The 14100-nt window shown below is 39.5% G+C and overlaps 1 protein-coding gene across 1 annotated transcript in view; it reads right to left on the bottom strand.

The window, feature by feature from the left end:
* The window catches only part of NEDD4 (NEDD4 E3 ubiquitin protein ligase), a 56916-nt gene extending 42952 nt beyond the window's left edge, over positions 1 to 13964 (bottom strand). The window contains exons 1-5 of the mRNA XM_065847146.2: positions 13855 to 13964; positions 3330 to 3403; positions 1633 to 1711; positions 472 to 510; positions 1 to 54 (exon numbers count right to left, since the gene is read on the bottom strand). Coding sequence (XP_065703218.1) covers positions 1 to 54; positions 472 to 510; positions 1633 to 1711; positions 3330 to 3403; positions 13855 to 13899 — 291 coding nt within the window. The 5' untranslated portion in view covers positions 13900 to 13964. The remainder of the gene's footprint in view (positions 55 to 471; positions 511 to 1632; positions 1712 to 3329; positions 3404 to 13854) is intronic.
* Between the last annotated feature and the right edge of the window lie 136 nt (positions 13965 to 14100).

Raw genomic sequence — 14100 nt, 5'->3', positions numbered from 1 at the left:
CAAACGGTTTTCATCAAATACTTCAAAAAGGAGTCTGTGTTTCTGAGGATTAACCTAGGAAAAAGAAATATGTTCACAGTTAAAATATGTGCTGAATTCCAGCACTTGTCTTCACCAGAATCTCAAAATTGAAGATCTAAATTAAACAGCGAATCTACATCTTGCTGCCATTTCACCATGCATCACATTTCTATCAGAACCAGTGTGCCAAGACTGGTGCTATCCCAAACTGGTTTTAAATCCATGTTCATGTTTTTAAGCATTCACAGAACAAAGAATATAGCATCAAGACTGAAAATTTAACCCTGGCACAAATAAAAACATTAACAAATGTACTTGTGAGGAAAACGGTGTGTGAGCATTTCTGAACATTAAAGATGTACTTTTTAAGCTGAAATAGTGAGAAAATATTCTTCCTAATGTGTTAATATAATATCCAACATAGGTAATAAGGCTGTTAAAAACACTTACTCTAAATAAGAGTTCTTCGTTCCATTTTGGGTTTAAGGACTGGGGATGGGGAAGGAAAAAAAAAAGACAGCATTGGTTACAGTGACAATTCTATATTGGTGTTTTTTTGATGTTTTACATATGTTTTATCTCATGTAACAATCCAGTTAAGAAAAAAGTATGAAAGCTTTAACCTTGCTATAGCAGAAAAAAGTCATGGGAGTTTTATACTGTTAATACAGTGCAGAATTGAAACAATTTCTGCAAGTATTCTCAGGTTTTGTCTAATGCCATGGATGCAGAGAAGGGCCCATTATACAGTCCAAATCAGTTTATTTATGGTATGTCTTCAGTAATAATCACTGCCTTCTCCTCAGTCCACTATCTACATTGCTTACATACCAACATGTGCTAATCCTGAAATTACAAACTCTTGGCAAATGCCACATGTCTCAACGTAATTGAAACAGACCGGGCACAGGTGGGTCAGCCGCAATACAACCTGCTCAAGTAAACGCATCTTCCCATTGTGGCTATTTTTTAAAATACTACGGATACTTTGAGCTCTCATCATAGCTAAACCAACAATTATCAACATGAAAGGAAAATGTACGAGTCATCTCAGAACATAAATCACAGTCACTATCTGAGAACAACAATTTGTAAGAGTACTTTCCCTCTCACATATACATTATTTCATTTTTAGTTGAACTAATATAAGTTACTAGTACTAAGACTGACTTTTTCCTGCAGGTATTCTAGAGAAACAAGTAGTATCATGATTCAGGTGAACTGTGCAATTTGATATTGAAACACAAAAGATTGCGTTTGTGTTTGAAACATTAGAGATAAAAGTTGGACAGCAAGATAGATTCTTATATTACTAAAGATCTCAGAAAATCAGAACAATCTGGTATTTCCATGAATTATGTAGTCTGAATCAGTACTCACCTCATTATCTTTAGTGCTTCTCTACCTTTCACTAAAATTATTTAAGGGAAAATACCAAACTAATGCCACAAAAAAAGACACAGTGTAGGTCATGGAACATTCCTTCCTCCTTGTCCATTCACTCAAGTGACATATTAATTCCCCAGTTTCCTAGAGCATTAACTTTTCCTCTAGAGTCTGTTAAAAAAACCCAAACAAAACCATCACACCCACAAAGATAAGACAGCTAACCTTTTTAATGGTTTTTGTCTGAACACTGGTAAGGACTCCATTTGCTGGATCATACACTGTCACTTTCACATATGGGTCACTGAGAGGGGGAAAGAAAAAGATCAGCATGCTGCTATATATCCTTTCGTCAGCGTTATTAGCAGTTGAATTTTTAAAGGCTTAAATTAATAGAAGCTATGAGACTAAGAGTTACAATTACTTTATGAACATCACACACATTGTTCTTACAATCACTTTCTAAATAGTTTTATCTCTAAAACTAATGTAAATAGTTAGTGATTACAACCATACTAGCTATGTCATTTTATATTCTGTACATCACTACAAGGTGTTTCTCCTCTTTCACCAGTCTTATTTCATGAGAACTGAATTAATAAATCCTCTTGCATTTCAACAAGGCACACATTAAAAAAAAATCAGTTGTGACTGAAAAAGCTTAAAGTATTAAATCCCTTGTTTTTAACTATTTATAATACCTGATTTGGCAGCACTTCCTTGAATATGCAATATTTTTACTAAATATTCTATCAGTTTCACAGAGTTTGAGTTTAACCTGATTTTTTCTCTTAATGAAGGTGTCCTAGTATGGCTGCTTAAAATGGCCCCCTGCCTCAGATTTTTTTTTCTCCTTTCCTGTGGTGCAATAAACAACAGATTATGTGAATATCTACTTTCCATGAACAGAGTCAAGGCATTCAATTGCTCAAACAGACTAGCAACAAAAGGTGACCAAGACTGTCTGCCACATGGAAAAAGAACACACAGTTTTCACGTATTTACGTTACAATGAAAAAAGCTGCCCTATTTTTGTTTAAAGTAAAAAAATCGCACGTGAAAAAAAATTACGAGAGACTGCCTGGTTTGAGGGAAAATATGAATATCACAAGAGAAATTTTTCTAATGCTAAACCAATGTCACACATAAGAATTTTGATAGTGCTAAAATAACAGCATTCCTGTACATATGCCAAAGCAGTTGACAGCAGAACTGGTACTAAACCTATCAGTACTTAACTAGACCCTCTGTACATGGGCCAAAAGAAAAAGTAGCTTTAGTACAAGCTGCATGCTGCCACTTGCCAATTCTACAAGATCCTACAAAGCATTTCAATTACCAATTAGAGAGCCTGATCTTTCCTGTGGTACATTTTAAGCAACTTCAATTGTTTCTTCTCTTACACAGATGGTTAATTTTTAAATTCATACATTCCCAGAGGCTGCAGCTACTGGCGTTGGTTTACCACATCAACAGAACTGATAGATGCTGTTCCTCAGAATATAATTTAAGTTTAAATAGTCTTGCAACTACAAGTGTTTAGTGTTGTGTTCATTCCAAGTCTTTAAGTCACAGATGAGACAATTTTGATTACAACTGAACTCTTGTTATTTTAGCAACAGTCTACCTGAAATATATACATGTATCTATTCTCCATGGCAGAACTCTTTTACCATGCAGAGAATTAAACCTTCCCACACAGTGTTTTGCCAATGCAGGACCATGTGTCCAAGTGACTCTTGGGCAAGAAATCAGATATATTCATGTTTATAGAGTCTCTAATCATTTTATGATGTTACCAGTTAAAACAGTTCTGATTTTTTTTTAAAGAGGCACAGCAGGATTTACTAAGATCTAAAGAGCTGTAGAAAGAAAATAAAGAAGCAGATGTCCCCTAATGCTTTAATGATACGTATTCTTACCTGGCTCCTAGGACATCCTTCTTGGCCAGGCCAATTCCAGCTATAACCTTCACCCTGACAATTCGTGTGTTCTCCTGCAATATAAATTAAAATATTCAGGATGCATTCAGATTCATTTTTCAGATCTATTTTTAATTCATAAAGCTAAGAGCAATTATTGGCATAATTTTGAATTTACACTGAAAACTACAGACTAAGTAATGCGGTTACTTTGTCTGACAGAAACAATTCTAAGCTTCAGTAGTAAATTTCTTCTAACTTTTTCTCTTTCAAAGTCTTATCCATATATAATGGTAGATGCAAGATTCAAAAATCCAGATAAGTCAATACAATAGGGTTGGGTGTTTTTAAAATTCATTTTATTTTGTTTCTTGGCATCTTAAAGGAGTGGGATTTTGTTTGGAGTTAGGATGCTTAGTTCCACAGGATAAGATTGTTAACTTAGCATACACCTGTTCCGCCAGCCTTCTTTCCCAAATCCTGAATTGTTCTGGCAGCAGCAGTCACCACTTTCCCCAGCAAGCCTTGCAATGCACTTGTATCAGACCAGGTGCAACGCATACATACTGCAGAGCACAAACATGAAGATCTCCCAGAGTACTGAACAAGCTGCTATTGCCACAATTCTGCAGCTCAGTGAGTTCTGCTGCTCCCAGGAAGGAGAGCATATGGGAGCAGTTCTCGTGGTTCTGAGCAAGCCATTCTTAGCCATCTTTTTTATAGAGTACACAAGGACCTTTGTGAGAACAAGATCTAAACAGCATAAAAAGTTTTATCGCTCATGGGCATGATCTGTTAAGATGCAAGGAGTGTGCTGCCATTTACATCTCACTAGCCATTCAAGTGAGTTGCATTAAACACACAGACAAATGCGTATGGACTGTGCAAGTCTTTACATAATGGTATCTCAGCATTCATCAGAGGGCGGGAAATAGACTCTGACCATAAATTTATTTCCTGGGAGGAATTAAAAGGGTATCAAATTTATTTAAAAAGATTAATAAAGCAGTAAAGAACTCCAGAAAGAGAAAAGAATAAAGAATTCTTACATCTATTTTTTATTTTACAGCACAGAAAGGCCACACAAAATATTGTGATTTCTGAAATGTGTCAGCAGGGTACGAGAATTTTACAAACCCAAAAACTATTTCAGTTACACATTATTCAGATTACAGCTTCACAGCAGTGACATAAGTGATTGCATTCCTCCTGTTAATTACTATAGCTGTGCAGAGGCTTACACAGCTCATCTGATAAGCTACTAAATTCAAGAGGGGAAAAAAATCCCAACATCTGTGACCATGTCAGAGGAAGATGACAAATGAGCACTGTTTGCCTGGAAAGCAAAAAGCTTTGCTGATGAAGGACTGTTTGTAGGCAATGGCTATGCAGAGACGCTTGTGCGTGAGGCTGATCCAAACTACATGGTTAAAGAGTTAAACAGATACCAAGAGTAATGGGTGAAGCAGCAGATGTTGTCCCTGGGGCCTTCCTGGATTCCACCTATGATTGAAAGTACTTTCAAAAGGCGACCCAGCAGCACTCAGGAAGTCTGTGTTATCATTGGTCTCCTATATAATCACAGGGCTGGACTCCCTCACCAATACCAACTGGAGGTGTCTGTAAAGCTAACGGAGAGAACTGCAGGCTAATCCTGAGGCAGAGACTATTGGCTAACAAGGGAGAGCTGAAAACAAACCACTAAATAAAAATAACATTTTTTTTAAAGTAAGCAAGTTTCTCCCATCCTCTATAGTTAGAGGTGATTGCCAGGGGACTGACATGAATATCTACAATATCCACTACTGACAAAGCAGTCAATTGGCCAAGACAACTCCAGCCAAATCACAAGTCTATCTTCTACCTTCACCTCAAAGAAAATTGTCTTCTACTAGGAAATCTAACAGTTCAGAAAAGAAAAACCCAGCACTCACCATGAGTAAGTGTCCTAGGTTCTTAAAATTCTCAGACATGATCAGGCTTTAAGGCATATAACATCACCAATATGTTTTATGACAGCAATAGAACTGACCAGATTTAAGAAAAAATAAGTATAAAACTATGTTAGCATCAAATTAAGAACAGTCATTTGTTAATATTTTTTATATACCACAAATATCCTAAAACACCCACCCTTGTTTTACATTCCAAAACAGCATCCAATTTGTCTTCTATCCATTATTTGGCTTCAGTGACATTCGATATCAGTGAGTTTCAAAGATTACTCAAGCTGAAGAGGCCCACGTGTGCATTTCCACGCTCACTGAGCACTTGTACACTTCCCTCAGTGCACCACTATTCTCTCCTAACAAGAGAAGGCTCCTCAGACACAGCCCATGGTACCCAATAGACAGAATTCAGCCCAAGAAACAGACCCACCATCTCCTCAGAAAAAGACCAAGAACAGATGTTGGTGTAGAATACACTGCCCTAAAAGACAAATACCTTTGTTTGGATCTGCATTTAGTTGCTTGGACTTGGTCTGATTAAGTCAGGAAAAACATCCTTTACGGAGCTGAAGCAGCAAGTTAGTTATCTTATTATGGACTTCCAGGACTTATCATTATTCTATTTTTAATCATATTAGTATATTTTAAAGTACATGTTGACAACTCACTGGCCAAAATAACCAGGTCTGCTAGGGCATGCCATTTTCACAAGGTCTAACAATGACTCTGTTTACTAACAGTATGTAACAAGATGATGAAATACAGGGTTTCTGAGCTAATGTGTAGACAATCAGTAACTTAAGGCTTTAAAGGCAATGCCTGCCAGCCTATGATACTTTAAACTGATCGTTAACACAGAAAACCTTTTTATGTGTGCCTATTAAAAGAGGTGTCAAACAGCTTTAAAACATGTTTTCTACACAGCATAGGAGGCAAGCTAATAAAGTGGCACTTCGAGAAGTGGATAGTGTTTAATCTCCATAAAGGTCACTAGGAATCTACCCAGATTCAATGAATATATATTAAGGTGAGAAGTTCTTAAGCTGGTCATTTTGGGCAAGAAAACAGCATTTGGAAAGAAATTTCAATATTTTAAGGAGTTTAAAATTTGCTCAAAATTACCAGAATCAAATGGTCTTGCCTGGGTTACAGGTATTTATAGTCAACCACTAAAAAGGACAGGTACTACCACTATCCTTTCCACCCTGATCCTTCCCAAATTCACATGCTACTGTGAACTGGGAGAGTGAGTACCAGTGGAGTGGTGGAAGTGCAAGGCAGAACAGATGAAACGGCATATGCAGAAAGAAATGGTGAGAAAGAAGGTACAAATTAAGAAATGGTGACACAGCGATGACTATGGTGCAAAACACTGAACAAAACAGAGAACGATGATGAAGCGTGATCCTGGAGCGAGTCCCCGAAGGGCAGTCCAGTCCGTGCGTGAGCGCACACGTGTGTGAACATACGCCGACATACGCATGCATGTGGGGTGTGCTACCAGCACCATGGACTGCAAATGATAAAATATTTCCTGCATAAACCAAATGTCACGAGATTCACAACAAGGAGTTGTAACATGTTACCTTAAAAGTTTTAGCTGCTGCCTATACCTGAATTGAGAAGGGAAGTTCAAAATGCCTCCTTTTGTGCACTGAAATACTAAAAAGTTACACGAGCAAAACGCATTTACCTTTGCCAGTCATTAATGTTTGCAACATCCAATAATTCAACTATCAACTACTAACTGTTTTCCTTCACTTGAAGGTAAGACAAAACATGTACCATGCTATTATCTAATTCAGTGGTTAATAAGGCTCTCTCTGATGGTAATGTAAATATTTCAAGTCCAAACAATTTTACAGGAGTTTTCAGCAAGTTCAACCCATTTCTCAGGTTGAAAAGTGATTCCTGACACATCCCAAACCTCCAGCAGAGGATTGATTGGAGTGAGACTCAGATAAGCTACCACACAGAAAAAGCAGTTTGACATGTGTAAGACACATAAAATTCAGATAAAATAACTGTATAGCCACCGGCAGGGGGATTGGACTAGATGATCTTTTGAGGTCCCTTCCAATCCCTAACATTCTGTGATAGCAATAAAAAAATAATGGATTTTAATTAGAAGAAGGGTTCCTCAGAGTACATATTTGATTAGTATTGAGAAATTAATTTTATTTGCTTTCCTATTTTAATCTTTGTTTCAAGCATGGTTTTACTTTTTCAATATTCTTCTACAGAAAAGATTCACACAGGATGTAAGGAAACACCAAAAGCAGGATGGTTAATCTAATGTAAAACATAAAATGGTAGTATCTGCTGGACTACTAGACAGCTTTTTTTGAGGAAGCCAATATAAAAATGTCCAAGCAGTCTAACAGAGAGAGCACACTTTGTAGTAAACAACTGCTCTAGGCAATAACATCCTGTTATTCTTTTGTTCTAGCTAGATAGGTCAAGAATCAACTACCACTAAAACAATCTAAGAAAAGAGCATGAAAGGATATTACAACAAAACAGTACAGCAGCATCACACTTTAAGGCTCTAGTAATATCAGGAATTACATATTAAGGTTTTCTTGAGTTTCATACCATGTCTGCATATAGTCTACATGTAAAAAGAGAACAGAAAACTCAGATTTGGGTATGTGCAGATAAGGCAAGCTGAAATATACCAATAGTCTCAAAGTTTGAAAATTGAAACCAGTAAATAATGTGGGCCAGCGAAAGAGCATAAAAAGGAAGGGATGTTCAACAGGCTAATCATATTCTGTGTCCCAGACAGAGCAACCCCTCCCATCCCATCCCAGAATGTCAGTAGAGGGCAAGGAAAAAAAATATATATTATCAATTATAAAGTGTTCTGCAGCACACATCTAAACAGACTGCTGACCTTGTGAAGGAACAGCTATAAACAGCAAGAAAAGTTGGGACACTTGCATGGGTAGAAATGCAACTAAAGCCTGTTAAAGAATGAGTACTAGAGTAAGAGCTACACATCATGAACACACAGTTTCTTTTATAGCATGCTTCTCAAATCTGTGAAACATCTTACTCAAGGTACTCAGATTTACCCTACTAGTAGCTTGTATTTCAAGCACTAATCTTTTTATTAAAGACAGACACCACCACACAGAGGGCTTTGAAGCCTAGGAGCAGCTTGGAAACGATGCTGAAAGTTACTTACTGCTAAAGCGACTACATATTTCAGTTGAATAGATAGTTTCTTCCCTCAGTCAGTTTTAGTAGTTGACACTGCTGTGTTTCTATAAGTTAAAAAAACCCTTAACAAGTTTCCTAGTTTGTATTTCCCATCCAAGAGCACTTATTTCAAATTGCACTGAAAGTTTGCCTGTTTTGGAGGGTTTTTTGTTGGTGGGTTGGGTTTGTGGGGGTTTGTTTGTTTGTACCTTGAGATCATTAGTGACCACAAAAATTATGTTTGAGTGTTTCACAATAAAAACAAATTCCTTAATGGCATTTACCGGAATGATAAGCAGACTTTTAACCTCAAATAAACCTTTCAGAGTCTAAACAATTAAGGATTTGGCTCTCCATTACCTACACTGAGGTTAGCACAGAATGTTTTCCCTCACGCAGTCAAGATATTGACATTCTTCACCTGTCTAACCTTAAAAACAACATTTAAGAACAGACCTTCCTCATATATTCTAGAGAAAGAAGTACTAAGCATTTTAAATAAAATTCTTTAGATCTCAAACAAAAAAGTGTAACACATAATTATAAGATCAGGCAAGTTAAGAGCCCTTATATATGCTACATTCAGCTTGAGCAATTCCAGCAGGAGATAAAGACAAAGTTGACAGCATGCAGAACAGGCCCAATTAAGTTACTGCTAAAACCTATCATCGCATTTGAAATAAAGCATTTCCCACAGAATGGTGAGCATTAGCTGAAGGAAAGTAGTTCCTGCAATATTCAGACCTGAGGCAGACATACATGTCAGATGGTCTCTAAATTATAGTAAGTTTTGTAAGCATGAGGAGTTCATTTCACCAGGAGATAGAAACTGAGAAGGAGACTTTGCCATCTTGACTATTCCTTCATAATGCGGAGAGCATTCTCCCCCGCTCTGTGGCAATCAGAGCTGAACCATTTTTCTTTGAAGAAAGTCTCTCAAAGCAAGTTTTAGGTTCAGGAAGATTCCCATTATAGAACTACATTAATCAAGCTTGTAAACATAGTGAAAGTCATCAGCTTCCACCTGCTAGTTACAGTCCAGTCTTACTAACTCACTAAAAGAACTTAAATGTTAATTGTACCACAGAAGAATTTTGTGTTCATAAATAAGAAAGTCTCATCCTTCAAGAAATGCTGGATGTTTCTACAGATTTTATCTAACACCCTTGTTCAACTGCAAATCAAGGAAAAGATTCAAGAAGACAAGGGTCCACTAATGGAGTTATCTACTTGTCAACAAAATTTTACTTTAGGAAAAAAACCCACAACTAACCAAACAACAACCACCACCAAACCACTTTTCAACATGTGCAACCCAATATCCACAACAGTTGGAGTCAGCATTTGTTAGTTCACTGTGAAAAAAAGGCTTTAAAACAAACCCAGGTACAAGACAGCTTCCAGAAACTATCAGATCTACATAAATTATATTACTGTTCAAAAAATGCCAAACAAACCAAGAAACCCAAACAAACAAAAACTCCCCAAACCAGCAAGCATCATCATTTCCACAAGTGTCTAAACCATTCCAGATCACACCTTGCAATGAGAAAGTCCTTCATAGCACAGAGGCATGCACATCTGTATTTTCTGTTTGAGAGCCCCACGTGAGAACAGGGTCAGATGGAGCAGACATCTCATAGAGAGGTGCTGGGGGAGCCACAGGGTTTGAACAGAAACAGAAGCACTGGGCTGCCTCAAGGCACAAACAAGCCAAACAAAACTGTTTTCATCAGAAGCAATCCAGAGAAAGACTAGTCCATTCCAGTGCCAAAGTAAAGATTTCTGGTCACCAGCATTATCTCCAAAATACAGCAACATGAGAAGGGTTGTGGGGTGAGAAGTGTGCAGAAGTAGTGAAGACAAAGTATGTATTCAAGACATTCAGTTCACCAGCAGCAAGCTAAATAACCATAAGCAACCTACGCCAGTAGTATATCCTACAGGAATATAACAATACACCTAAAGCTTTCCAAAATGAAATACCATATGTTCAAGAGAAATCTTGTGTGACCTGCAGCAAACAAGAACACTTGTTTTACATAGGACAGCTCTCAACTGACAGAGAAACCTGAAATGGCAAATGTGTACAAGTGGGAAGTGTGGTTTTGCCTGTGAGACGTTCCCATTGCCAGTTTAACCCCTGAAACAGATCAAACATAACAGACACAACAGATGAAAAAAGCCAGCTAACTTATCCTGTTGTGTAGGCAATGTAAAAAGAGCTAAGCAAAATAAGAAAACCCTTAATTCAGGCTGTGGGTGTAAGAATTCTGACGCATAAAATTTTTTAAATTAAAATTGCTATGAATTACGTGTATATAGACTAGCGGCATCATTTTATTAAAAGCCACTCCAAAGCCCTACAGAGCCAACAGGTATTTTAATAGAAGACAGAAATAAATGCATTATCGTTCTGGACAGATCTTTAATAATTACATTTTAAACCCAGAAAAACACTGAAAAATGCTTTCCTCTTTAAAAAAAGTTAAAGAGAGGATGAAAGTAATTTAAAAAAAAAAAAATCAGAGCTCTTAATTTTTCTACATTGAGATCAGCTGTAGCAAGATATATAATCTGTGCTTTTGTCTTTTTTCTATATACTACCCCACAACGTAAAATAATTTACAAAAAATAATTCAGAAATGTCATCAGCATTCAGTTTTAATCTAATACTGTTCCATTTATTATATTCATTTTAGCTTGTTATTGTATATTCATTCCATTAGAACTTTTGATGATAGGACCATAAATTATTTTTAAGAGACAGACAACTTACTAAGTAAACAAAATTGGTATTACTCACAAACAACTATTTTGTACTTTCTCCTGTCTTCATTTTTCAGCATGTGACCCCAGAACTTGTTTTTCAGATGTTGCTAAGACCCTGCTCCAAATACAGAATTATTCTTTTTCCCCATTGACTTATCTAGTGCTGATTATTTCAATACCCAAGTAAGTCATAAGAAGTCCTATGGGTGATATAAGGGTATTATATCCATTTTACAGATGAAACACTAAACCACAGAAATCAAGGACAACCGCATCTGCTAGATTCAGGCACTGAAATTCACATGCCTAAATGCAGCATATACAACAACCCACTGTATATACAATCACCTCAGCTACAGCTTCCTTTTCATCTTAGCTTCTTCATCGCTTTGTTTGTGTCAGCAACATCATATTAACGATCCTTTGTTAAGTCTAAGTGACTGGAAATCTGGAATAAATGTGTAACTTGGGGGGGTGGAGCAGAGGGGAAAGGGGAGGAAAAATCCACATTCTAACACTGCATTGAACTGCCTCAACTATTAGACCAACTTTTTCTCACTGTCCTTCATTATTTTATTTACAGTTATTATATTTACCGCATAAAGTAAAGACGTTTCACAGATAACACCACTTTTTTTAACAGGTAACTTCGATTCATACGCCAAGCAAATCCATCTTGCAGAATGGATCACAGAGCAGCCCTGGAGAAGCAGCACTAGACAGACACAAGCCATGAAAAGCCTGCAAAACAATGGTTTTACAGAACACTCCTTGATGCCACTTATTATATTATTTGGGTTTGTGACTTTGTGGTTTTTTGCAACTCTGTGTATTCAATCATCCAGATTTAAACTCTGGGAATATTAAAAAAAAAAAGACAATCCAGGGAGGCAGAACTCTAGTTTGCATTCCAGTACCCTGGGCAAAGGCAGCTGGCAGCAGTATTCTTACAACCTTGAGATCACTGTGAAGAAAACTGAGCAAGTTCTTTACATGTGAACTGCACCAACTGAATATCTGTCTCTGATCATAAACAATCCACATTTTTCACATTTATAACTTGGAAAAGTTTGGCTAATCTTTTGAATTACAGAAAAAGTTGGATCTGATAGATTTGTAACACAGTCAAACTTTCTTCCCCTCCTGCCAGTTGTTCAAAAATAATACGTTCATCTTGAAAAGGTTGGACAGAAGATCAGAATTGGTCAATTTTGACCGGATTTCAAAATATTTCCCCCATAGCAAAGGAGGCTAAGAAACAAGTAAAGTGACCAAAGTTTAATAAAGTTAAAATAGATGGCCTGAAGCATGGAATGTGTTAGTCCTATTAGCCTCAAAAATTTTCTAGCAACTGAAAATAGGATCTTGCAATGGGAAGTGCTATGCAACCCTTACAGCATGCTGTGCTAATTTTCTAATAGAACTTCTACACAATTTAAATATGAAGATGAAGAAAAAAACTCCTTTGATACCTTTACAGTAACTTCTCGAGAAGTAAAGCAGAACATGAGAAAGAGAGCCATGCTAACAGACTAGGATTAATGCTTCAGAGTTTCCACGAAGTGAATCCCCGCTAAGGATGCAACAAGTGTGCACTGACACAGATCATCACTGCCTTGACACAAAAAGAGCTGATAAAAGACAGCCGTGGTAAAATACCCTGTTGGCTCAAAGACAACATTACTGACACTTCACACAGGTCACCACACCGCTTTTATTCTTCCTGTACCTGCAATTAAAGATAAAGTGACCTTCTTTCTTCTTGATAAAGTTAACTGTTCCGTTAATACTCTGCCCTATGGACAGGGCACAGTTGTGATGCACAAGCCCACCCATCTGTCACCACTTAAACACAGCACCAGGCACATGGTACCGGCCACCTCCCAAAGACCCATGTGCTCCAGAACCACCACCCCATGACAGCAGCCACTACAGATGTCACTTGCAGTTACCCACAAGTTTATTGCAAAATCCACCGAAACGCACACAGGATTCCACACTCTTGCTGAAGAGAACGCAGGACAGCACCATCGCCTAGGCCCCGAACCACCTCCTGCACAACTGTACTCCGCACACCGCCCCAGCGGTTCAAACACTGTCTGTGACCGAGCCTGGAACAAAGACTTTATTCTCCAGTGCGGGGCGGGCGGGGGGAGCGGAGACCCCGCTCCGCCCGGCCAGCACGGTCACGAGTTAGATGCCCGGGGCAGGAACGCCGGGGCAGGAACGCCGGGGCAGGAACGCCGGGGCAGGAACGCCGGGGCAGGAGACTCGGCCACCGCCGGTTGACCGCGCTCCCACCGCCGCGGGGGCTGGAGGGGCGGCCCGGCAGCCAGTGCGGAAAGGAACTGGCTCTGGCTCCAGCCCCGGGGGGGCCCGCGGAGCGCCCCTCCATCCCACTTCACCCCACCTCACCTCACCACACCCCACCTCAGCCCCGCTGGCCCACTCGCCACCGCGCCAGACCGCGGTGGGCCCGCAGGAAACCCCCGCACTGAGGGGAAACCCGCCCGGCCATGCCCCGCGAGGAAGCCGCCGCCCGCCCTCGGCGGAGCAAGGAAGCGGGAAGCGGGAAGCGGTGGGGCAGCCCCGGGCCTCACCTCCTCTCCCGGCAGCCCGAACACCTCCACAGGAGAGGCCGCCATGGCCGAGCGGCGCGCGCTCCCCGCCGCCGTGTTTATCCGCCGCCACCGCCCCGCCGCGCGGCCCGCCGTGGCCCCGCCCACCGCCCCGCCCACAGCCCGCCGCGCGCGCCAGCGGCGGCCGCCCAGGAGCACTGGCGAAAGCGGGCGCGCGCCCCCCCCCCCCTCTCTCCGGGCCCCCGCCTCGCCTGATTGGTGCAGGAG

This window comes from Patagioenas fasciata, chromosome 12 (genome assembly GCF_037038585.1).
Source record: "Patagioenas fasciata isolate bPatFas1 chromosome 12, bPatFas1.hap1, whole genome shotgun sequence".
Lineage (NCBI taxonomy): Eukaryota > Metazoa > Chordata > Aves > Columbiformes > Columbidae > Patagioenas > Patagioenas fasciata.
Note: the sequence above shows the minus strand (reverse complement) of the source record. Positions and strands in the feature narration are given on the sequence as shown.